Source organism: Gobio gobio (genome assembly GCF_949357685.1).
Source record: "Gobio gobio genome assembly, chromosome: 9".
NCBI lineage: Eukaryota > Metazoa > Chordata > Actinopteri > Cypriniformes > Gobionidae > Gobio > Gobio gobio.
The window spans coordinates 57,287,898-57,313,645 of record NC_137115.1 but is presented as its reverse complement, the minus strand read 5'-3'; the positions used below and the strand labels follow the sequence as shown (position 1 = coordinate 57,313,645).

Below are 25,748 nucleotides of genomic sequence, written 5' to 3'. Positions count from 1 at the left end.
CACACAGACATACACACACACGCACGCACACAAACACACACATAAACACACACACATACACACGCACACACACACATGCACACACACATTCACACACACACACACACACACACATGTGTACACACACGCGCACACGCACACGCACATATTCACACACATACACACACGCACACACATACACACACACGCACACACATGCGCACATACACACACACACACACATACACACACACGCGCGCACACACGCACATACACACACATGCACGCACACACACACACGCACGCACGCACACAAACACGCACACACACACACATGCACACACACATTCTCACACACACACGTGTACACACACGCACATACACATATGCACGCACACACGCGCAAACACACACATTCACACACATACGCACACGCATACACACACACGCACACACATGCGCACATACACACACACACACACACATACACACACACACGCATATACACACACATGCACGCACACACACACACGCGCACACACACGCACATACACACATGCACGCACACACGCGCAAACACACACATTCACACACATACACACACGCACACGCATACACACACACGCACACACATGCGCACATACACACACACACACACACACACACACGCATATACACACACATGCACGCACACACACACACGCGCACACACACGCACATACACACATGCACGCACACACGCGCAAACACACACATTCACACACATACACACACGCACACACATACACACACACGCACACACATGCGCACATACACACACACACAAACACACACACACATACACACACACACGCGCACACACGCACATACACACACATGCACGCACACACACACACACACACACATCCACACACACACACACGTTAAACACATACACATGTGTGTATTTATTATAATTTTCTAAATGCAAAATACAGTTTATATATATATATATATGTGTGTGTGTGTAAACAAATTAATAAAATGTTATATATATATAACTGTATTTTGCATGTAAAAATAAATTTATACGTATATATAATTTTAATATTTAAATATTTCTTTAATATTATTAAATATATAAAGTGTTTCTTTTACAAAAAGTTTTCTTTTATATATAAAAACTATTTACAGTAATAAGGATCAAATGATAATTTGTGGGTAATTGTGTGTAATTATCATGAATATGACGCCCCGATGACAGGCTTGATCTCTGCTTATGACTGTATTTTCTGAGGCTGTGACCTGAACATGATTTTGAATCTCTGTTTAATTTCAGATGAAAAGTGTAGCGATAAATACTTCAACTGTAACGTGGTGGTGCAGGCGCGTCTCTGCGTGTACGACTACTATCAGACGGCGTGTTGTGCGTCCTGCAGGCGTGTGTCGCTCAGGAGGCCGCGCTCATGAGGACGTCCACACACACACACACACACACACACACTCCTTCACCAGAACGAGGGAGATCAGACTAACCGCTCGCCGCTAATCATGTTTGGATGGGAAGATGCGCTGTAACTGCATCTGTGGCCTCGTCACGGTTCCTCAGCTGTAACACACACACACACACACACTCTAGAGACGCTTGACAGGATCACATCAGGTGTGTGTGTGTCAGTGTCGCAAACTGTACGACCCTCAGAGATCAGTGAGCACGTCTGCGAACGAGGCGAGTGTGATTCTCTCTGGATTAGCAGCTACTTCAGTTCGGTTCTGTTCAACTGCAGTGTGAACGCGTTCAGATCACTGTAAAACTGGATCCGCTTCTGGACCACAGCAGTAAGATCTCTGCTCACAGGGAACGTTCTCTCAAGGTTCTCTCAACGTTATCAACAAACGTTCTTCCAGTTCAAAGTTATCTGGCCTTTTAAAGGGGTAGTTCACCCAAAAATGACTTTGCGCCAGTTACGCTTTTTTTACGCTACCTCCGCCATCATCGTCTTTTTTATGCTACGTCCGCCATCATCGCCATCATCGTCTTTTTTACGCTGTGTCTGACATCATCGCCATCATCGTCTTTTTTACGCTGTGTCTGACATCATCGCCATCATCGTCTTTTTTACGCTGCGTCTGACATTATCGCCATCATCGTCTTTTTTACGCTGTGTCTGACATCATGGCCATCATCGTCTTTTTTACGCTGCGTCTGACATTATCGTCATCATCGTCTTTTTTACGCTGCGTCTGACATCATCGTCTTTTTTACGCTGCGTCTGACATCATCGTTATCATCGTCTTTTTTATGCTATTTCTGACGTCATCATCTTTTTTACGCTGCGTCTGAAATTATCGTCATCATCGTCTTTTTTACGCTGCGTCTGACATCATCGTCTTTTTTACGCTGTGTCTGACATCATCGCCATCATCGTCTTTTTTACGCTGTGTCTGACATCATCGCCATCATCGTCTTTTTTACGCTGCGTCTGACATTATCGCCATCATCGTCTTTTTTACGCTGTGTCTGACATCATCGCCATCATCGTCTTTTTTACGCTGCGTCTGACATTATCGTCATCATCGTCTTTTTTACGCTGCGTCTGACATCATCGTCATCATCGTCTTTTTTATGCTATGTCTGACGTCATCGTCTTTTTTACGCTGCGTCTGAAATTATCGTCATCATCGTCTTTTTTACGCTGCGTCTGACATCATCGTCTTTTTTACGCTGCGTCTGACATCATCGTCTTTTTTACGCTACGTATGACATCATTGTCATCATCGTCTTTTTTACGCTACATCCGCCATCATCGCCATCGTCTTTTTTACGCTACGTCTGTCATCATCGTCAACGTCTTTTTTACGCTGCGTCTGACATCATCGTCTTTTTTACGCTACGTATGACATCATTGTCATCATCGTCTTTTTTACGCTACATCCGCCATCATCGCCATCGTCTTTTTTACGCTACGTCTGTCATCATCGTCAACGTCTTTTTTACGCTACGTCCGCCATCATCATCTTTTTTATGCTACGTCCGCCATCATCGCCATCGTCTTTTTTACACTACGTCTGACATTGTCTTTTTTACGCTACATCTGACATCATCGTCATCATCGTCTTTTTTAACGCTACGTCTGACATCATCGGCATCATCGTCTTTTTACGCTACGTCTGACATCATTGCCATCATCGTCTTTTTTACGCTACGTCTGACATCATCGCCATCGTCTTTTTTACGCTGCGTCTGACATCATCGTCTTTTTTACGCTACGTATGACATCATTGTCATCATCGTCTTTTTTACGCTACATCCGCCATCATCGCCATCGTCTTTTTTACGCTACGTCTGTCATCATCGTCAACGTCTTTTTTACGCTACGTCCGCCATCATCGTCTTTTTTACGCTACGTCTGACATCATCGCCATCGTCTTTTTTACACTACGTCTGACATCGTTGTCTTTTTTACGCTACGTCTGACATCATCGTCATCATCGTCTTTTTTAACGCTACGTCTGACATCATCGCCATCATCGTCTTTTTACGCTACGTCTGACATCATCGCCATCATCGTCTTTTTTACGCTACGTCTTGACATCATCGTCATCATTTTTTTACGCTACGTCTGACATCATCGTCATCATCGTCTTTTTTACGCTACGCCTGACATCATCGTCATCATCATCTTTTTTAACGCTACGTCTGACATCATCGCCATCATCGTCTTTTTATGCTACGTCTGACATCATCGCCATCATCGTCTTTTTTACGCTACGTCTGACATCATCGCCATCGTCTTTTTTACGCTATGTCTGACATCATCGCCATCATCGTCTTTTTTACGCTACGTCTGACATCATCGTCATCATCGTCTTTTTTACGCTACGTCTGACATCATCATCATCGCGGCAGTTAAGTTTTTTTACACTACGTCCAACATCATTGTCATCATTGCCCTTTTACACCTACGTCCGACATCATCATTGCGGCAGTTACGTTTTTCTTACGCTACTTTCAACGGCATCGTCGTGGCAGTTCCACGCTACGTCCGACATCATCATCGCGGCAGTTATTTAATCTTTGCGCTCATCGCGGCAGTTACGTTTTTTTACTCTACGTCTAACAGCATCGTCATCATCGTGGCATTTCCGTTTTTTTATGCTATGTCCGATGTCATCGTCGTGGCAGTTATGTTTTTTTACGCTATGTCCAACAGCATCGTCATCATCGTGGCATTTCCGTTTTTTTACGCTACGTCCATCATCTTCATCGCGGCAGTTATGTTTTTTTACGCTACGTCCAACGGCATCAGCATCGTCATCGTCGTGGCAGTTACCTTTTTTTTAAGCTACATCCAATGTCATCATTGTGGCAGTTACCTTTTTTTTAAGCTACATCCAATGTCATCATTGTGGCAGTTACGTTTTTTTACGCTATGTCCATCGTCATAGTCGTGGCATTTCCTTTCTTTATGCTACGTCCAACGTCATCGCCGTGGCATTTCCGTTTTTTTACACTACGTCCAACATCATTGTCATCATCGCCCTTTTATGCACTACGTCCAATGTCATCGCGGCAGTTACGTTTTTTATGCTACGTCCAACGGCATCGTCATCGTCGTGGCATTTCCATTCTTTTACACTACGTCCAACATCATTGTCATCATCGCCCTTTTATACACTACGTCCAACGTCATCGTTGTGGCAGTTACGTTTTTTTTACGCTATGTCCAACGGCATCGTCGTGGCAGTTACGTTTTTATACACTACGTCCAATGTCATCGTCGCGGCAGTTATGTTTTTTTACGCTATGTCCAACGGCATCGTCATCGTCGTGGCATTTCCATTCTTTTACGCTACGTCCAACGTCATTGTCATCATCACCCTTTTATACACTACGTCCAATGTCATCGTCGTGGCAGTTATGTTTTATTTTTCGCTACGTCCGACATCATTGTAGCGGCAGTTAAACTTTTTTACGCTGCGTCCGATGTCTTCATCATGGCAGTTCCACTTTTTTACGCTACGTCCGAGATCATTGCGGCAGTTATGTTTTTTTACGCTACGTCCGAGATCGTTGCGGCAGTTGTTTTTTTACGCTACGTCCGACATCATCATTACAGCAGTTATGTTTTTTTACGGTTCGTCCGATGTCATCATCGTGGCAGTTATGTTTTTTTACGCTATGTCCGACATCATCATTGCAGCAGTTATGTTTTTTTACGCTTCGTCCGATGTCATCATCGTGGCAGTTACGTTTTTTAATGCTACGTCCAACAGCATCGTCATCGTCGTGGCATTTACGTTTTTTTTACACTACGTCCAACGTCATCGTCGTGGCAGTTACGTTTTTTTTACGCTACGTCCAACGTCATCATCGTGGCAGTTACGTTTTTTTTACGCTACGTCCAACGTCATCATCGTGGCAGTTACGTTTTTTTACGCTACGTCCATCGTCATCGTCCGCCAGTTATTAACTTATTCACTGCCATTATAAAGCTTAGAAGAGCCAGGACATTTTTTAATATAACTCTGATTGTGTACGCCTAGGATGACTTGGGCTAATTTTCATTTTTGGGTGAACTATCCCTTTAATAACGTTCTCAAAACGTTAGTACAAAAACACTATTTACACACTGTTTACGTTGAGTGTTCGTCCAACATTTTTTAAATGTAACTACTTGTTTCAGAACGTTCAAAAGTAACATTCCGATAATGTTTGCAAAATGGAATGTTCCCTTAACATTCAGATGTGATTTTTCCAGCCAATCATAATGTGTCCTGCTCAGTGCAAAATGTGCCTTGATTGATTTTGAGACTATTTTGGCTCCATACTGGTGTTGAGCTGTAACATGCAGTCGTATATTTTAATTGTACTCATGTATTTATATTTTGAACACATTCAGTTTTGTAGTTTTGAAACAGATTTATCTTCATCCTCATTGAGAACCGTTGAGCTGTATCTTTTTACTCTTTATTAAAGTCTAATGTTGAATTCTGATCTGAGTGAATCTTCAAATGAATCAGGGGGTTTTAAACTGGGGTCCAGGGAAACAATAAGATTCAAATAACTAACATAAACACTGCAAAAAATACTTTTCTTACTTAGTATTTTTGTCTTGTTTTCAGTCCAAATATATAAAAAATCTTACATTAAGAAGCATTTACTAGACAAGCAAAAGTTTTTGTCTTGTTTTGGGGGAAAATAACTCAAAATTAAGGGAGTTTTTGCTTAAAATAAGCAAAATAATCTGCCAATGGGATACGCAAAATTATCTTGTTTTCTGTTTGAATTAAGATAATTTTGCGTATCCCATTGGCAGATTATTTTGCTTATTTTAAGCAAAAACTCCCTTAATTTTGAGTTATTTTCCCCCAAAACAAGACAACAACTTTTGCTTGTCTAGTAAATGCTTCTTAATGTAAGATTTTTTAGATATTTGGACTGAAAACAAGACAAAAATACTAAGTAAGAAAAGCTTTTTTTGCAGTGAATCAATTTGCACAGATTCAGTGTGCGCAAAGATTCAATTTATCTCCTTAAGAGGCACATAATTGTGCATGATAACATTTGTATTAGTCAAAAACCATTTCAGCCCTGAAGGCTTGAGCTCGTTCATGCAGAATAATGAGTCTTGTGACACACACACACACACACACACACACAGTCCAGGAATAAACTTCAGCTCCATGGATCTCCTCAAACATCAGTAATCGGTGGGAACGATGAGGAAAGACGCGGTTCTTCACCGCAGGAAGCGGAGAGACGTTCTTCTGTATATCATCGCCGTGGTTCTGCTTATATTTGCAGCGATTCATCTCGTCTTCTACGTGGGAAAGAGTTTCCAGGGTCCGGCTTCTCTGAGAGTCCGTCGGGATGTTGGTGAGAGAGAGATTTGATTCAAGCTGAGATGTCAAGTCACATTTGTTTCTGTAGCGCTTTATGCAATACAGGTTTCAAAGCAGCTTAATTAACAATAAAATCACAGAACTTCAGCTATAAATGGCTCTGAAGTTTTGTTCTCATCCGTTAGTGTTAATGCAGTTATATCAAGAATATGAATACTGAATATTAAAGGGATAGTTCACCCAAAAATGAAAATTAGCCCATGATTTACTCACCCTCAAGTCATCCGAGGTGTGTGTGACATTCTTCTCTCAGATGAATAAAATCTGAGTTATATTACAAAAGTTCAGGCTAATCCAAGCATTAGAATTTGATTCATAGTTGCTCTGTTTTTGAAGTCCATAAAAAGTGCATCTGTCCGTCATATAACTGCTCCACACGGCTCTGGGGAGTTAATAAAGGCCTTCTGAAGTGAATCGATGCGTTTGTGTAAGAAAAATATCCATATTTCAAACTTTATCACGTAAACTTTCGGCCGACGCCTTCCCTGTTCAATTTATGAAAAAAGTGTGTAAAGTTCCCCTGCAGATCGAAAGACTAACGTCATGACGTCACGAAGACATCTTGGGCCCTATTTTAACGATCTGAAACGCAAGTGTCAAAGCGCGAAGCGCAAGTAACTTTGTGGGCGGGTCTCGGCGCTGTTGCTATTTTCCCGGCGGGATAAATGGCTCTTGCGCCCGGCGCAAATCTAAAATGGGTTGGTCTGAAGTAGCTTCATTATTCATAGGTGTGGTTTGGGCGTAACGTGAATAAACCAATCAGAGCGTCATCCAACATTCCCTTTAAAAGCAGGTGCGCAAGTTCCATTATGGATTGCTATTATTATGGCGTATTTACCAGGCGCACGCCAGGAGCGGTTCACAGCCGAGGAGACTGATGTTCTTGTAAGAGCAGTGAAAGACAGAGAAGTGAAGTTGTAATGTTGTACATTATGGTAAAGGTGATTTCACAGTCTTTTTTTTTTCAGTCTTTCAGTTTTTTAGTCGATTTTTTTTCCTGGTTCTTGACGGACAAACCAATTTGTCAGATGTCCTTATATAGGCTACATATGTCTTGCCACTATTGGGCAAACAGGTCTTATCCTTAATTATTACAACTAGCCTGAATCATTTGTAAGCTAGATTTATGCCTATTTTTTCACATCTTCGTGGCACACCACAATGATTTCCGTCATCTCATGTGTTAATATTTTTTTAGTGTAACAATTTATGATTTGCAAAAATAACTGTTGCATCTGTGTAGATTACATGAGCAAAGTGTATGCGCGTTGTGCACGCTATACATTATGGTCAAGCATGCGCCCTTAAAATAGCACAATGAACAACGCGCAACGCGCCACTGACTTTAGACTAGGTTTTTTCTGGTCAGTGGCGCAATTGTTTAATGGAACAGCAAAATAGCACCAGGGATTGTTTGCGCCGGAACACGCCTCCTTTTTTGCGCTGAACCGCCCAGGGAGCGCAAGTTCATTCACTAGTTTAGCGACGTGCTTCTGTGGAGGGAAAAGCGCGCTTTGCGCGGGTGCAAAATAGGAATGACACATGCGTCGGTGTACAAAGTCAATTGCGCTGAGTGCAAGATAGGGCCCCTTGAGTTTCACTTTCAACATTCAACACTTTTCCACGGAAGGCAGTCGGCCGAAAGTTTACGTGATAAAGTTTTAAATATGGATATTTCTCTTACACAAACGCATCGATTCGCTTCAGAAGGCCTTAATTAACACCCCAGAGCCGCTGGAGCAGTTATATGACGGACAGATGCACTTTTTATGGACTTCAAAAACAGAGCAACTATTACTGCTATTCTAATGCTTGGATTAGCCTGGACTTTTTTAATATAACTCAGATTTTATTCGTTTGAGAGAAGAATGTCACACACACCTCGGATGAGCTGAGGGTGAGTAAATTATGGGCTAATTTTCATTTTTGGGTGAACTATCCCTTTAAACTGACTCAATCTGTGTGTGTTTTGCAGAAAATGCGAGCGAATGCGTCCCGCCGCAATCCTCTGAGTTTCCCGAAGGATTCTTCACGCTTCAGGAGAGGAAAGACGGAGGCATTCTGATTCACTTCATGATCATTTTCTACATGCTTCTGGCCGTCTCCATCGTGTGTGATGATTATTTCCTGCCGTCTCTCGAGGTCATCAGTGAGCGTAAGCCGGTGTTCGGGCAGGGTTTGTCTGGCGGTGTGTCTGCGCTGTGATTTTAACCGAATCCGGTTGTGTTTCAGGTCTCGGCCTTTCACAAGATGTTGCTGGAGCCACTTTCATGGCAGCGGGAAGCTCTGCGCCGGAACTCGTCACCGCGTTTCTGGGTAATGATCAGGAAAGCAATATCAGAAATGACATGTCTTTAACCCGCTGAGTTCTGAGTTTAACTGCCCTGACATTTGTGCTTATTTCTGTTAACATTTTCATGGTCTAATATGGTTTTTATATCCGGTTATATCTGTTTTTTAAAGGTGTGGTTGATTATGATTTGACTTGTTTATCTTTAGTGAGTGTGTAGTTTCGCTGTTTGAGCATAAAAAACGTGCAAAGTTACGCCGTTCAAAGTTTCAACGCTCAAAGTTACAACGTTCAAAGTTACAACGTTCGTTCAAAGTTACAACGTTCGTTCAAAGTTACAACGCTCAAAGTTACGACGCTCAAATTTACGAAGCTCAAAGTTACGAGGCTCACAGTTACGAGGCTCACAGTTACGACGCTCAAAGTTACGACGCTCAAAGTTACGACGCTCACAGTTACAACGCTCAAAGTTACGACGCTCAAATTTACGAAGCTCATAGTTACGAGGCTCACAGTTACGAGGCTCACAGTTACGACGCTCAAAGTTACGACGCTCAAAGTTACAACGCTCAAAGTTACAACGCTCAAAGTTACGACGCTCAAAGTTACAACGCTCAAAGTTACGACACTCACAGTTACGACGCTCAAAGTTATGACGCTCAAAGTTACAACGTTCAAAGTTACAACGCTCAAAGTTACAACGTTCAAAGTTACAACGCTCAAAGTTACAACGTTCAAAGTTACAACGTTTGTTCAAAGTTATAACGCTCAGTTACAACGTTAAAGTTACAACGTTCAAAGTTACGATGCCAAAGTTACAACGCTCAAAGTTACAACGTTCAAAGTTACGACACTCAAAGTTACACCGCAAAAGTTACAACGTTCAAATTTACAACGCTCAAAGTTACGAGGCTCACAGTTACGACGCTCACAGTTACAACGCTCAAAGTTACAACGCTCAAAGTTATGACGCTCAAAGTTACGAGGCTCAAAGTTACGACGCTCACAGTTACGACGCTCAGTTACAACGTTCAAAGTTACGACGCTCAAAGTTACGAGGCTCACAGTTACGACGCTCAAAGTTACGAGGCTCAAAGTTACGACGCTCAAAGTTACGACGCTCAAAGTTACGAGGCTCACAGTTAAGACGCTCAAAGTCACGACGATCAAAGTTACGACGCTCACAGTTACGGCGCTCAAAGTTACAACGTTCAAAGTTATAACGTTCAAAGTTACAACGTTCAAAGTTACGACGGCAAAGTAACAACGCTCAAAGTTACAACGTTCAAAGTTACGACGCTCAAAGTTACGATGCTTAAAGTTACGAGGCTCACAGTTATGAGGCTCACAGTTACGACGCTCAAAGTTACGAAGCTCAAAGTTACGATGCTCAAAGTTACGACGCTCAAAGTTACGACGCTCAAATTTACGACGCTCAAAGTTACGAAGCTCAAAGTTACGAGGCTCAAAGTTACGAGGCTCACAGTTACGAGGCTCACAGTTACGAGGCTCACAGTTACAACGCTCACAGTTACGAGGCTCAAAGTTACGAAGCTCAAAGTTACGAGGCTCAAAGTTACGACACTCAAAGTTACGAGGCTCACAGTTGCGACACTCAGTTACGACGCTCAAAGTTACGACGCTCAAAGTTACGACGCTCAAAGTTTGATGCTCACAGTTACGACGCTCAAAGTTACGCCGTTCAAAGTTTCAACGCTCAAAGTTACAACGTTCAAAGTTACAATGTTCAAAGTTACGACACTCAAAGTTACGAGGCTCACAGTTACGACGCTCACAGTTACGACGCTCACAGTTACGACACTCAAAGTTACAATGAGCTGTGAATACGAGCTCTTGAAGCTCCGCCCTCTTCTAGAAGGGGGGCAGGGAGCAGCAGTTCATTTGCATTTAAAGGGACACACACAAAAACTTGGATATAAAAAATGATTTGGGGGCTATTTTGAGCTAAAACTTTTCACACACACACACTCACATCAGAGACTTATTTTACATCTTGTAAAATCGGGCATTATAGGGTTAAAGGGTCAGATCAGGTATAATCCTTTATTTGGACAAACAGATCACACACCTCATGCCATTGGTTAGAAATTTGCCTAAGATCCTAAAATCTGTGATCAAACGCATTTCTCATGATGCTTTTATATCTCATTTGAGTCTGTTTTTATTTCTGGGTATTTTTAGGAGAAATATCTGAGACAAAATTGACATAAAGACAATTTAAAATAAGGTCCCATTAGAAACGCTTCACAAACAAGAACAAATGTAGGAAGATTTGTTGGTGGAGTGACAGCCCTGCCCTCGTCATCAGAGAAGAGATGAAGTTATTCTGACTCAAGATTATTAATGATAAATAATTTATAATAAACACTGTGATATTCCATAAAACCCTTGTTGATGTGAATGCGTGTCGTCCTCAGGGGTGTTCGTGACTAAAGGAGACATCGGCGTGAGCACCATCATGGGATCGGCCGTGTATAACCTGCTGTGCATCTGTGCGGCGTGTGGCCTCTTGACCTCTGCGGTGTGTGACGGGGCTTTGTTCATGTCGGTGTGTGTGTGTGTAGTCTCTGTGTCTCAGATGTGTGTGTGTGTGTTTACTCTGTTCAGGCGTGCCGTCTCTCCTGCTGGCCGTTATTCCGGGACTGTGTCGCGTACGCCATCAGCGTCGCCGCCGTCATCGCCATCATCTCAGATAACAGAGTTTACTGGTGAGTCTGCGCTGAATCTCCAGCTCACATTCATACGCTTCCCTTCAGTTATTAAAACGTCAAAATGTTTTTAAATGTTATGTGAACGTTAAGGGAACATTCCATTTTGAGCGTAAGGCAAAACACACACACATCATAAATGAGTGTCGTCTCAGAGTGTCAGGCGAAACAAACACACACACACTCACTCACTCACACACACACTCACACACACATACACACACACACACACACACACACACACACACACACACACACACACAGACACTGCCCCTGCCCCTAAACCTACCCATCACACACACACACACACACACACACACACTGCCCCTGCCCCTTAACCTACCCATCACACACACACACACACACACACACTGCCCCTGCCCCTAAACCTACCCATCACACACACACACACACACACACACACACACACACACACACACACACACACACACACACACACACACACACACACACACACACACACTGCCCCTGCCCCTAAACCTACCCATCACACACACACACACACACACACTGCCCCTGCCCCTAAACCTACCCATCACAGGAGACATTCTGCATTTTTACATTTTCAAAAAAAGGATTCTTGTTTTGAGAATTTTTAGATGTTTGGACCAGAAACAAGGCAAAAATACTAAGTAAGAAAAGCTTTTTTTGCAGTGTGGGGGCCCCTGGTGGCAAAGGGGGCCCTAAAGTAGCCGCTTAGTTGGCTTATGCCTTGGGCCGGCTCTGATCGTGTGTTACAGGTACGACGGCGCGTGTCTTCTGCTGGTGTACGGTGTGTATGTGGTGGTGCTGTGCTTCGATCTGAAGATCAGCGAGTGTGTGATGCAGCGCTTCAGCCCGTGCTGCGCGTGCCTGATGAAGAGCGGCCGCGAGCGGGAGGAGCAGCGCCCCCTGGTGGAGTGGAGCGACCACAGCTTCAGAGTCACGCGGCGCTCCAGAGCCGACAGCGGCATCTTCCAGGACGACTCCGGATACTCCCACCTCTCGCTCAGCCTGCACGGCCTCAACGAGATCGCCGATGGTACGTGAGGACGCTATCAAAGATGTGTCTCAGCATGGGCATCACAAGGCCCCCCTAAACTTCTGCCCAGCCCCCCTAAAGAAATGTGTGATTACATTTACGCATTTGGCAGACACTTTTATCCACAGTGCCCTTATTACAGGGACAATCCCCCTGGAGCAACTTGGAGTAAAGTGCCTTGCTCAAGCTGGGATCGAACCAGCAACCTTCTGTGTGTCAGTTCCATGGTTTAAACCACTGGACCACCATCTCACATTTGGTGATTAAAGGGATAGTTCCCCCAAAAAAGAAAATTAGCCCATAATTTACTCTCCCTCAAGTCATCCGAGGTGTGTATCAAGTCAACTTTATTTATATAGCGCTTTTAACAATGCAGATTGCCTCAAAGCAGCTTTAAACAGGAAAATAATGCAACATAATTTGATTCAGCCGTTCTGGAGAAAACGCTGATGTCATCAGTTCATTTCAATTATCACACAGTGACAATTCTTCTTTCAGACGAATAAAATCGGAGTTATATTAAAAAAGTCCAGGCTGATCCAAGCACTAGAATATGATTCATAGTTGCATAGTTGTTTTTGAAGTCCATAAAAAGTGCATCTATCCGTCATATAACTGCTCCACGCGGAGTGTTAATAAAGGCCTTCTGTAGCGAATCGATGCGTTTGTGTAAGAAAAATATTCATATTTAAAACTTTATCAAGTAAACTTTCGGCCGACCGCCTTCTGTGTAAAAGTGTTGAATGTTGAAACTCAAGATGCCTTCGTGACGTCATGACGTTAGTCTTTCGATCGGCAGGGGAACTTTCAACAATTTTTCCATAAATTGAACAGGGAAGGCGTCGGCCGAAAGTTTACTTGATAAAGTTTTAAATATGGATATTTCTCTTACACAAACGCATCGATTCGCTACAGAAGGCCTTTATTAACACCCCAGAGCCGCTGGAGCAGTTATATGATGGACAGATGCACTTTTTATGGACTTCAAAAACAGAGCAACTATTAATCTAATTCTAATGCTTGGATTAGCTTGAACTTTTGTAATATAACTCAGATTTTATTCATCTGAAAGAAGAATGTCACACACACCTCGGATGAGCTGAGGGTGAGTAAATCATGGGCTAATTTTCATTTTTGGCTGAACTATCCCTTTAACCTTTATAACATATGAAACTGGCTTCGGCTTCGGCTCGTCTTTTAATCAGTGTGTTCTTCAATCCGCTGTGGCGGCGAGCAGAGTCAGAAGCAGAGGTGTGTGTGTTGATCTGAGCTCTCATTGGTCTGTCACCGCTCGTCAATGTCAACATATTTGAGAAAACCAATCAAATCAGAGTAGGTGACTCAATATATTTCTCCAATTAAAAATAAATAAAAAATTAAATAAAATAAATAAATTAAAAAAATCAGAGTAGGCGGGCTTTATGTTCACAGAAGCTGCTGAGGCTGAGCACGAACTTTAGCAGCGACTCGACGTCAAGTGCGAGATATGAAGATAAACATAACATTATATTTCTACTTTTGTGTACTATGTTTTGTCTGTTTCTGTAAAGCGCTTTGAGATGTACATTTAAAGGCGCTATGGAAAATAAAGATTTGTTATTATTATCATTATTATATATGACACTAAATGACATTATATATAAATTAAACATTTCATATATGACAGCAGCTTCTGTAAGTCAGAAATGTTAAACAAATGACAAAAATATTCAGGCAAATTAATAAACTTGTGTCTAATTTCGCCATTTTGAATTGAAATAGGTCTATGTAATGGAATTTATAATATAATTAAAAAACAAGAAACATAAAAAAAAAACATTTTCTTCAGACTAGGCATAAGATTAATAGTAATGAATGTGCGCACATTGTAAATGAATATAATTCCATCTGTAGCTCTCAGTAAATAAAAAAGCTCAGCTTTTTTGAGCCTGTATTGCGCATAAGATTAGTAATTAATGTGTGCATATTGTGAATTAATTTAATAAATGTAGTTACCCAGCTTTCCTGTTAGCCTTCAGTAAATTAACATCTACAAAAAATATTCATAAAACATATAAATTTCAGTTAAACATATATTTACTGTCTTCACTGAGGAAAATGGAAAAACTTTATCAGTTATATCTGCCACTGACAGGGTTTTCAAGTTATTGTTATCTCATTTTTTGGCTACAGAACATCTTAAAATGCACAAATGTAGATCATAGAAATCTAAATTTTAAAGCCCTCAAACCCCCCTAACCTCACATCTGGGATCTCAGAGATTATAAACCTGCCTACATTGTATGATTAAGGGATGTACAATATGGTCATGCAGAATAAGGCGTTAATATTTGCTTTATAAGTAATAATAAACAGCCAATATCTTAATATGCATACTAATAAGCTCTAGTTAATAGTGAGAATTGGACCCTAAACTAAAGTCTTACCATTTTTTTTCATACCCTCACTGAGGCTGAACCCCCTAAAATGAAAATCCTAGAAGCCCCTGCGTCTCAGTGTGTGTCCAGTGTGTGTCTCAGTGTGTGTCCAGTGTGTCCGTCCCTCACACACACTTCCCCTCTCAGAGCAGAAGAGTGTGTTCACGATGCCCGAGCACGACCTGAAGCGGATCCTGTGGGTTTTGTCGCTGCCGGCCATCGTGTTGCTGTTCCTGACCATTCCCGACTGCAGGAGACGCTTCTGGAAGAAATGGTACATGATCAGCTTCCTGATGTCTGCCGTCTGGATCTCCGGCTTCACCTACGTCCTGGTGTGGATGGTCACCATCGTCGGTAGGCACGCATTTATTCATCTGTGTGTGTGTGTGTGTGTGTGTGTCCTGAGAATCAAACCCACAACCTTTGCACTGCAAGCGTCATGATCAACCAGATGAGCTACAGGATCCACGAGTCAAGTCAAATTATTTCTATAACACTTTTCACAATACACACGGTTTCAATATGGATTCAATATCAATATGATGATGTGTAACGATGATGCGAGTGTATTTATGGTGTTGTCTAGAACAATATCAGTGCAGCAGTGACTCAACACCACTGAGTGAGCCAGACAAGCAAGAGATGAATTATTGTCGGTTTTGTTCAATTTAGAGGTTTATGTTTTGTTCGATTAAGAGGTTTATATTTTGTCATTTTGTTAGATTAAGAGGTTTATATTTTGTCGTTTTGTTTGATTAAGAGGTTTATATTGTCATTTTTTTCAATTAAGAGGTTTATGTTTTGTCGTTTTGTTCGATTAAGAGGTTTATGTTTTGTCGTTTTGTTCGATTAAGAGGTTTATGTTTTGTCGTTTTGTTCGATTAAGAGGTTTATGTTTTGTTCGATTAAGAGGTTTATATTTTGTCATTTTGTTCGATTAAGAGGTTTATGTTTTGTTGTTTTGTCGTTTTGTTCGATTAAGAGGTTTATGTTTTGTTCGATTAAGAGGTTTATGTTTTGTCGTTTTGTTCGATTAAGAGGTTTATGTTTTGTCGTTTTGTTCGATTAAGAGGTTTATGTTTTGTTCGATTAAGAGGTTTATATTTTGTCATTTTGTTTGATTAAGAGGTTTATGTTTTGTTGTTTTGTCGTTTTGTTCGATTAAGAGGTTTATGTTTTGTTCGATTAAGAGGTTTATGTTTTGTCGTTTTGTTCGATTAAGAGGTTTATGTTTTGTCGTTTTGTTCGATTAAGAGGTTTATGTTTTGTTCGATTAAGAGGTTTATGTTTTGTCGTTTTGTTCGATTAAGAGGTTTATGTTTTGTCGTTTTGTTCGATTAAGAGGTTTATGTTTTGTTCGATTAAGAGGTTTATATTTTGTCATTTTGTTCGATTAAGAGGTTTATGTTTTGTTGTTTTGTCGTTTTGTTCAATTAAGAGGTTTATATTTTGTCGTTTTGTTCGATTAAGAGGTTTATGTTTTGTCATTTTGTTAGATTAAGAGGTTTATATTTTGTCGTTTTGTTTGATTAAGAGGTTTATATTGTCATTTTTTTCAATTAAGAGGTTTATGTTTTGTCGTTTTGTTCGATTAAGAGGTTTATGTTTTGTCGTTTTGTTCGATTAAGAGGTTTATGTTTTGTCGTTTTGTTCGATTAAGAGGTTTATGTTTTGTTCGATTAAGAGGTTTATATTTTGTCGTTTTGTTTGATTAAGAGGTTTATATTGTCATTTTTTTCAATTAAGAGGTTTATGTTTTGTCGTTTTGTTCGATTAAGAGGTTTATGTTTTGTCGTTTTGTTCGATTAAGAGGTTTATATTTTGTCATTTTGTTCGATTAAGAGGTTTATGTTTTGTTGTTTTGTCGTTTTGTTCGATTAAGAGGTTTATGTTTTGTTCGATTAAGAGGTTTATGTTTTGTCGTTTTGTTCGATTAAGAGGTTTATGTTTTGTCGTTTTGTTCGATTAAGAGGTTTATGTTTTGTTCGATTAAGAGGTTTATATTTTGTCATTTTGTTCGATTAAGAGGTTTATGTTTTGTTGTTTTGTCGTTTTGTTCAATTAAGAGGTTTATATTTTGTTGTTTTGTTCGATTAAGAGGTTTGTTTTGTCATTTTGTTCGATTAAGAGGTTTATATTTTGTTGTTTTGTTCGATTAAGAGGTTTGTTTTGTCATTTTGTTCGATTAAGAGGTTTATATTTTGTTGTTTTGTTCGATTAAGAGGTGTGTTTTGTAGTTTTGTTCGATTAAGAGGTTTATGTTTTGTCATTTTGTTCGATTAAGAGGTTTATATTTTGTCATTTTGTTCGATTTAGAGGTTTATGTTTTGTCGTTTTGTTCAAATAAGAGGTTTATATTTTGTCGTTTTGTTTGATTAAAAGGTTTATATTGTCATTTTGTTCGATTAAGAGGTTTATGTTTTGTCGTTTTGTTCGATTAAGAGGTTTATATTTTGTCATTTTGTTCAATTAAGAGGTTTATATTTTGTCATTTTGTTGATTAAGAGGTTTATTTTTTGTCGTTTTGTTCGATTAAGAGGTTTATATTGTCGTTTTGTTCGATTAAGAGGTTTATGTTTTGTCATTTTGTTTGATTAAGAGCATTATGTTTTGTCATTTTGTTCGATTAAGAGGTTAATTTTGTCGTTTTGTTCGATTAAGAGGTTTATGTTTTGTCATTTTGTTCGATTAAGAGCTTTATGTTTTGTTCGATTAAGAGGTTAATTTTGTCGTTTTGTTCGATTAAGAGGTTAGAGGTTAATTTTGTCGTTTTGTTCGATTAAGAGGTTAATTTTGTCGTTTTGTTCGATTAAGAGGTTTATGTTTTGTCATTTTGTTTGATTAAGAGGTTTATATTGTCGTTTTGTTCGATTTAGAGATTTAAATATTGTCGGTTTTGTTAGATTAAGAGATTTTTTCCAAGCGAGAATAAACAATTATTAAAATATTCTTTTTGTCAAAGATTCTGATGTGAGTAACATTTTCTAAATTTAATTTGCAGTTATTTAAGCAACAATGTTTAGAAATATAGAGAATGTCTCTGATTTCAGGCAGAAGAGGCTGTTAGAGAGTCAACACACACTGCTTTAACTACAGGCTTACAGAAAAACTCTTGAAGCATTTCAGTTTTTCAGCATTAGTGCAGACGATAAACATGCGATGGATCTAGTGATGGCCTTTCTGAAGCATGTGGAGTCTTACTCTCTTGAAGGGACCAAATTGACAGAGAAAGTTTATCCCGCTCTGTGTCACGTGTAGTATTATTATTCCGCGTGTTAGTCATGTTTCTGTTGTGAACTTATCAGTATGTCTAGTCTCGCTCTGTCTGGTGTAAGTCTCAGTTCTAATGGATAATTTTGCATTGATTCGGCATCACACTGCATTTGTTCCCAGCTGCAGTCGCCATCTAGTTGCGCTGCAGATGTTCGGGTGTTTGAATGGGTCACACGCAGGCGGGTCACATGCTCCCTGATTCCATTCCTCAAATGCCAGCGCTGTATCCTGAAGGATTATGATGCTGTCGGCCTGACGTTCTCCAGTCTGTCCGGCTGAACCCCGCGGGGCCTGTGAGAAACCATGTGATGCAGTCGCATATAATAGGATTATTATCCTGCACACAGTCACACAGATTCACACAGATTCACATGAGCTCCAGCGGAGCTTTAGAGCCCGACACTAAAGAGCAGGTACTGGGAGAGAGAAAGTGCTGCGGTCCGACCCTCAGGACGTCACTCACTCTGGGAGTTTGAGATTTTCAGCTCAGAGATGCCAGAGATGCTGTGTCACATGCTCAGCTCAACACCATAAATACTGTTTTTCAAAAATGCACTGAACATTTTTGAATCTATTTATATGTAAAATACCAGTCAAAGGTTTGGAATAATAGATTTCTTTTTGAAGAAAACTCTTCTGCTTACCAAGACTGCATTAATTTTATCAAACATACACTAAACTTGTAAAATATTACCCCAATGTAAATCAGCTGTTTTCTATGTGAATATAGTAATTTTTCCATTTTCATATATAGAATCAGTGTTTTATGTGTAAAATCATAAGGGGTACCATCAGCGTTTTATGTGTAAAATCATAAGGGGTACCATCAGCGTTTTTTGTGTAAAATCATAAGGGGTACCATCAGCGTTTTATGTGTAAAACCATAAGGGGTACCATCAGTGTTTTATGTGTAAAATCATAAGGGGTACCATCAGCGTTTTATGTGTAGAATCATAAGGGGTACCATCAGCGTTTTTTGTGTAAAATCATAAGGGGTAACATCAGCGTTTTATGTGTAGAATCATAAGGGGTACCATCAGCGTTTTTTGTGTAAAATCATAAGGGGTACCATCAGCGTTTTATGTGTAAAATCATAAGGGGTACCATCAGCGTTTTATGTGTAGAACCATAAGGGGTACCATCAGCGTTTTATGTGTAGAATCATAAGGGGTACCATCAGCGTTTTATGTGTAGAACCATAAGGGGTACCATCAGCGTTTTATGTGTAGAACCATAAGGGGTACCATCAGCGTTTTTTGTGTAAAATCATAAGCGGTACCATCAGCGTTTTTTGTGTAAAATCATAAGGGGTACCATCAGCGTTTTATGTGTAGAACCATAAGGGGTACCATCAGCGTTTTTTGTGTAAAATCATAAGGGGTACCATCAGCGTTTTTTGTGTAGAACCATAAAGGGTACCATCAGCGTTTTATGTGTAGAACCATAAGGGGTACCATCAGCGTTTTATGTGTAGAACCATAAGGGGTACCATCAGCGTTTTATGTGTTGAACCATAAGGGGTAACATCAGCGTTTTATGTGTAAAATCATAAGGGGTACCATCAGCGTTTTATGTGTAAAACCATAAGGGGTACCATCAGCGTTTTATGTGTTGAACCATAAGGGGTAACATCAGCGTTTTATGTGTAAAATCATAAGGGGTACCATCAGCGTCTTTTGTGTAAAATCATAAGCGGTACCATCAGCGTTTTATGTGTAAAATCATAAGGGGTACCATCAGCGTTTTATGTGTAAAACCATAAGGGGTACCATCAGCGTTTTATGTGTAAAATCATAAGGGGTACCATCAGCGTTTTATGTGTAGAACAATAAGCGGTACCATCAGCGTTTTTTGTGTAAAATCATAAGGGGTACCATCAGCGTTTTATGTGTAGAACCATAAGGGGTACCATCAGCGTTTTATGTGTAAAATCATAAGGGGTACCATCAGCGTTTTATGTGTAGAACAATAAGCGGTACCATCAGCGTTTTTTGTGTAAAATCATAAGGGGTACCATCAGCGTTTTATGTGTAGAACCATAAGCGGTACCATCAGCGTTTTTTGTGTAAAATCATAAGGGGTACCATCAGCGTTTTTTGTGTAAAATCATAAGCGGTACCATCAGCGTTTTTTGTGTAAAATCATAAGGGGTACCATCAGCGTTTTATGTGTAGAACCATAAGGGGTACCATCAGCGTTTTTTGTGTAAAATCATAAGGGGTACCATCAGCGTTTTTTGTGTAGAACCATAAGGGGTACCATCAGCGTTTTATGTGTAAAACCATAAGGGGTACCATCAGCGTTTTATGTGTAGAACCATAAGGGGTACCATCAGCGTTTTATGTGTAGAACCATAAGGGGTACCATCAGCGTTTTTTGTGTAAAATCATAAGGGGTACCATCAGCGTTTTTTGTGTAAAATCATAAGGGGTACCATCAGCGTTTTATGTGTAGAACCATAAGGGGTACCATCAGCGTTTTATGTGTAGAACCATAAGGGGTACCATCAGCGTTTTTTGTGTAAAATCATAAGGGGTACCATCAGCGTTTTTTGTGTAAAATCATAAGGGGTACCATCAGCGTTTTATGTGTAGAACCATAAGGGGTACCATCAGCGTTTTATGTGTAAAATCATAAGGGGTACCATCAGCGTTTTATGTGTAGAACCATAAGGGGTACCATCAGCGTTTTATGTGTAAAATCATAAGGGGTACCATCAGCGTTTTATGTGTAGAACCATAAGGGGTACCATCAGCGTTTTATGTGTAGAACCATAAGGGGTACCATCAGCGTTTTTTGTGTAAAATCATAAGGGGTACCATCAGCGTTTTTTGTGTAAAATCATAAGGGGTACCATCAGCGTTTTTTGTGTAGAACCATAAGGGGTACCATCAGCGTTTTATGTGTAGAACCATAAGGGGTACCATCAGCGTTTTATGTGTAAAACCATAAGGGGTACCATCAGCATTTTTTGTGTAAAATCATAAGGGGTACCATCAGCGTTTTTTGTGTAAAATCATAAGGGGTACCATCAGCGTTTTTTGTGTAGAACCATAAGGGGTACCATCAGCGTTTTATGTGTAGAACCATAAGGGGTACCATCAGCGTTTTTTGTGTAAAATCATAAGGGGTAACATCAGCGTTTTTTGTGTAAAATCATAAGGGGTACCATCAGCGTTTTTTGTGTAGAACCATAAGGGGTACCATCAGCGTTTTTTGTGTAAAATCATAAGGGGTAACATCAGCGTTTTATGTGTAAAACCATAAGGGGTAACATCAGCGTTTTTTGTGTAGAACCATAAGGGGTACCATCAGCGTTTTTTGTGTAAAATCATAAGGGGTACCATCAGCGTTTTTTGTGTAGAACCAGAAAGGGTACCATCAGCGTTTTATGTGTAAAATCATAAGCGGTACCATCAGCGTTTTTTGTGTAAAATCATAAGGGGTACCATCAGCGTTTTATGTGTAGAACCATAAGGGGTACCATCAGCGTTTTTTGTGTAAAATCATAAGGGGTACCATCAGCGTTTTTTGTGTAGAACCATAAGGGGTACCATCAGCGTTTTATGTGTAAAACCATAAGGGGTACCATCAGCGTTTTATGTGTAGAACCATAAGGGGTACCATCAGCGTTTTATGTGTAAAATCATAAGGGGTACCATCAGCGTTTTATGTGTAGAACCATAAGGGGTACCATCAGCGTTTTATGTGTAAAACCATAAGGGGTACCATCAGCGTTTTATGTGTAGAACCATAAGGGGTACCATCAGCGTTTTATGTGTAAAATCATAAGGGGTACCATCAGCGTTTTATGTGTAGAACCATAAGGGGTACCATCAGCGTTTTATGTGTAGAACCATAAGGGGTACCATCAGCGTTTTTTGTGTAAAATCATAAGGGGTACCATCAGCGTTTTTTGTGTAGAACCATAAGGGGTACCATCAGCGTTTTATGTGTAAAACCATAAGGGGTACCATCAGCGTTTTATGTGTAGAACCATAAGGGGTACCATCAGCGTTTTATGTGTAAAATCATAAGGGGTACCATCAGCGTTTTATGTGTAGAACCATAAGGGGTACCATCAGCGTTTTATGTGTAAAACCATAAGGGGTACCATCAGCGTTTTATGTGTAGAACCATAAGGGGTACCATCAGCGTTTTATGTGTAAAATCATAAGGGGTACCATCAGCGTTTTATGTGTAGAACCATAAGGGGTACCATCAGCGTTTTATGTGTAGAACCATAAGGGGTACCATCAGCGTTTTTTGTGTAAAATCATAAGGGGTACCATCAGCGTTTTTTGTGTAGAACCATAAGGGGTACCATCAGCGTTTTATGTGTAGAACCATAAGGGGTACCATCAGCGTTTTATGTGTAAAACCATAAGGGGTACCATCAGCGTTTTTTGTGTAAAATCATAAGGGGTACCATCAGCGTTTTTTGTGTAAAATCATAAGGGGTACCATCAGCGTTTTTTGTGTAGAACCATAAGGGGTACCATCAGCGTTTTATGTGTAGAACCATAAGGGGTACCATCAGCGTTTTATGTGTAGAACCATAAGGGGTACCATCAGCGTTTTTTGTGTAAAATCATAAGGGGTAACATCAGCGTTTTTTGTGTAAAATCATAAGGGGTACCATCAGCGTTTTTTGTGTAAAATCATAAGGGGTAACATCAGCGTTTTATGTGTAAAATCATAAGGGGTACCATCAGCGTTTTTTGTGTAGAACCATAAGGGGTACCATCAGCGTTTTTTAAAATCATGAGGGGTAACATCAGCGTTTTTTGTGTAAAATCATAAGGGGTAACATCAGCGTTTTATGTGTAAAACCATAAGGGGTAACATCAGCGTTTTATGTGTAGAACCATAAGGGGTACCATCAGCGTTTTTTGTGTAGAACCATAAGGGGTACCATCAGCGTTTTTTGTGTAAAATCATAAGGGGTAACATCAGCGTTTTATGTGTAAAACCATAAGGGGTAACATCAGCGTTTTTTGTGTAGAACCATAAGGGGTACCATCAGCGTTTTTTGTGTAAAATCATAAGGGGTACCATCAGCGTTTTATGTGTAAAACCATAAGGGGTACCATCAGCGTTTTATGTGTAAAATCATAAGGGGTACCATCAGCGTTTTATGTGTAAAATCATAAGGGGTACCATCAGCGTTTTATGTGTAAAATCATAAGGGGTAACATCAGCGTTTTATGTGTAGAACCATAAGGGGTACCATCAGCGTTTTATGTGTAAAACCATAAGGGGTACCATCAGCGTTTTTTGTGTAAAATCATAAGGGGTACCATCAGCGTTTTATGTGTAAAATCATAAGGGGTACCATCAGCGTTTTATGTGTAAAATCATAAGGGGTACCATCAGCGTTTTATGTGTAAAATCATAAGGGGTACCATCAGCGTTTTATGTGTAAAACCATAAGGGGTACCATCAGCGTTTTATGTGTAAAACCATAAGGGGTACCATCAGCGTTTTTTGTGTAAAATCATAAGGGGTACCATCAGCGTTTTTTGTGTAAAATCATAAGGGGTACCATCAGCGTTTTATGTGTAAAACAATAAGGGGTACCATCAGCGTTTTATGTGTAAAACCATAAGGGGTACCATCAGCGTTTTATGTGTAAAATCATAAGGGGTACCATCAGCTTTTTTTGTGTAAAATCATAAGGGGTACCATCAGCGTTTTATGTGTAAAATCATAAGGGGTACCATCAGCGTTTTATGTGTAAAATCATAAGGGGTACCATCAGCGTTTTATGTGTAAAATCATAAGGGGTACCATCAGCGTTTTATGTGTAAAATCATAAGGGGTACCATCAGCTTTTTTTGTGTAAAATCATAAGGGGTACCATCAGCGTTTTTTGTGTAAAACCATAAGGGGTACCATCAGCGTTTTATGTGTAAAATCATAAGGGGTACCATCAGCGTTTTTTGTGTAAAATCATAAGGGGTACCATCAGCGTTTTATGTGTAAAATCATAAGGGGTACCATCAGCGTTTTATGTGTAAAATCATAAGGGGTACCATCAGCGTTTTTTGTGTATAATCATAAGGGGTACCATCAGCGTTTTTTGTGTAGAACTATAAAGGGTACCATCAGCGTTTTATGTGTAGAACCATAAGGGGTACCATCAGCGTTTTATGTGTAGAACCTTAAGGGGTACCATCAGCGTTTTATGTGTAGAACCTTAAGGGGTACCATCAGCGTTTTATGTGTAGAATCATAAGGGGTACCATCAGCGTTTTTTGTGTAAAATCATAAGGGGTAACATCAGCGTTTTTTGTGTAAAATCATAAGGGGTACCATCAGCGTTTTTTGTGTAGAACCATAAAGGGTACCATCAGCGTTTTATGTGTAGAACCATAAGGGGTACCATCAGCGTTTTATGTGTAGAATCATAAGGGGTACCATCAGCGTTTTATGTGTAGAACCATAAGGGGTACCATCAGCGTTTTTTGTGTAAAATCATAAGCGGTACCATCAGCGTTTTTTGTGTAAAATCATAAGGGGTACCATCAGCGTTTTATGTGTAGAACCATAAGGGGTACCATCAGCGTTTTTTGTGTAAAATCATAAGGGGTACCATCAGCGTTTTTTGTGTAGAACCATAAAGGGTACCATCAGCGTTTTATGTGTAGAACCATAAGGGGTACCATCAGCGTTTTATGTGTAGAACCATAAGGGGTACCATCAGCGTTTTATGTGTAAAACCATAAGGGGTACCATCAGCGTTTTATGTGTAGAACCATAAGGGGTACCATCAGCGTTTTATGTGTAAAATCATAAGGGGTACCATCAGCGTCTTTTGTGTAAAATCATAAGCGGTACCATCAGCGTTTTTTGTGTAAAATCATAAGGGGTACCATCAGCGTTTTATGTGTAGAACCATAAGGGGTACCATCAGCGTTTTATGTGTAGAACCATAAGGGGTACCATCAGCGTTTTATGTGTAAAACCATAAGGGGTACCATCAGCGTTTTATGTGTAAAATCATAAGGGGTACCATCAGCGTCTTTTGTGTAAAATCATAAGCGGTACCATCAGCGTTTTTTGTGTAAAATCATAAGGGGTACCATCAGCGTTTTATGTGTAGAACCATAAGGGGTACCATCAGCGTTTTA

The 25,748-nt window shown here is 40.2% G+C and overlaps 2 protein-coding genes across 2 annotated transcripts in view; both read left to right on the top strand.

Moving 5' to 3' along the window:
- The window catches only part of thsd4 (thrombospondin type 1 domain containing 4), a gene marked incomplete at its 5' end in the record, with an annotated part of 64,421 nt that extends 58,474 nt beyond the window's left edge, over positions 1-5,947 (top strand). The window contains one exon of the mRNA XM_079826182.1: positions 1,298-5,947. Coding sequence (XP_079682308.1) covers positions 1,298-1,428 — 131 coding nt within the window. The 3' untranslated portion in view covers positions 1,429-5,947. The remainder of the gene's footprint in view (positions 1-1,297) is intronic.
- A 638-nt stretch (positions 5,948-6,585) lies between these two features.
- Positions 6,586-25,748, top strand: part of slc24a5 (solute carrier family 24 member 5) — a 124,512-nt gene continuing 105,349 nt past the window's right edge. The window contains exons 1-7 of the mRNA XM_079825851.1: positions 6,586-6,838; positions 8,840-9,019; positions 9,097-9,180; positions 11,593-11,696; positions 11,783-11,883; positions 12,645-12,925; positions 15,490-15,696. Coding sequence (XP_079681977.1) covers positions 6,682-6,838; positions 8,840-9,019; positions 9,097-9,180; positions 11,593-11,696; positions 11,783-11,883; positions 12,645-12,925; positions 15,490-15,696 — 1,114 coding nt within the window. The 5' untranslated portion in view covers positions 6,586-6,681. The remainder of the gene's footprint in view (positions 6,839-8,839; positions 9,020-9,096; positions 9,181-11,592; positions 11,697-11,782; positions 11,884-12,644; positions 12,926-15,489; positions 15,697-25,748) is intronic.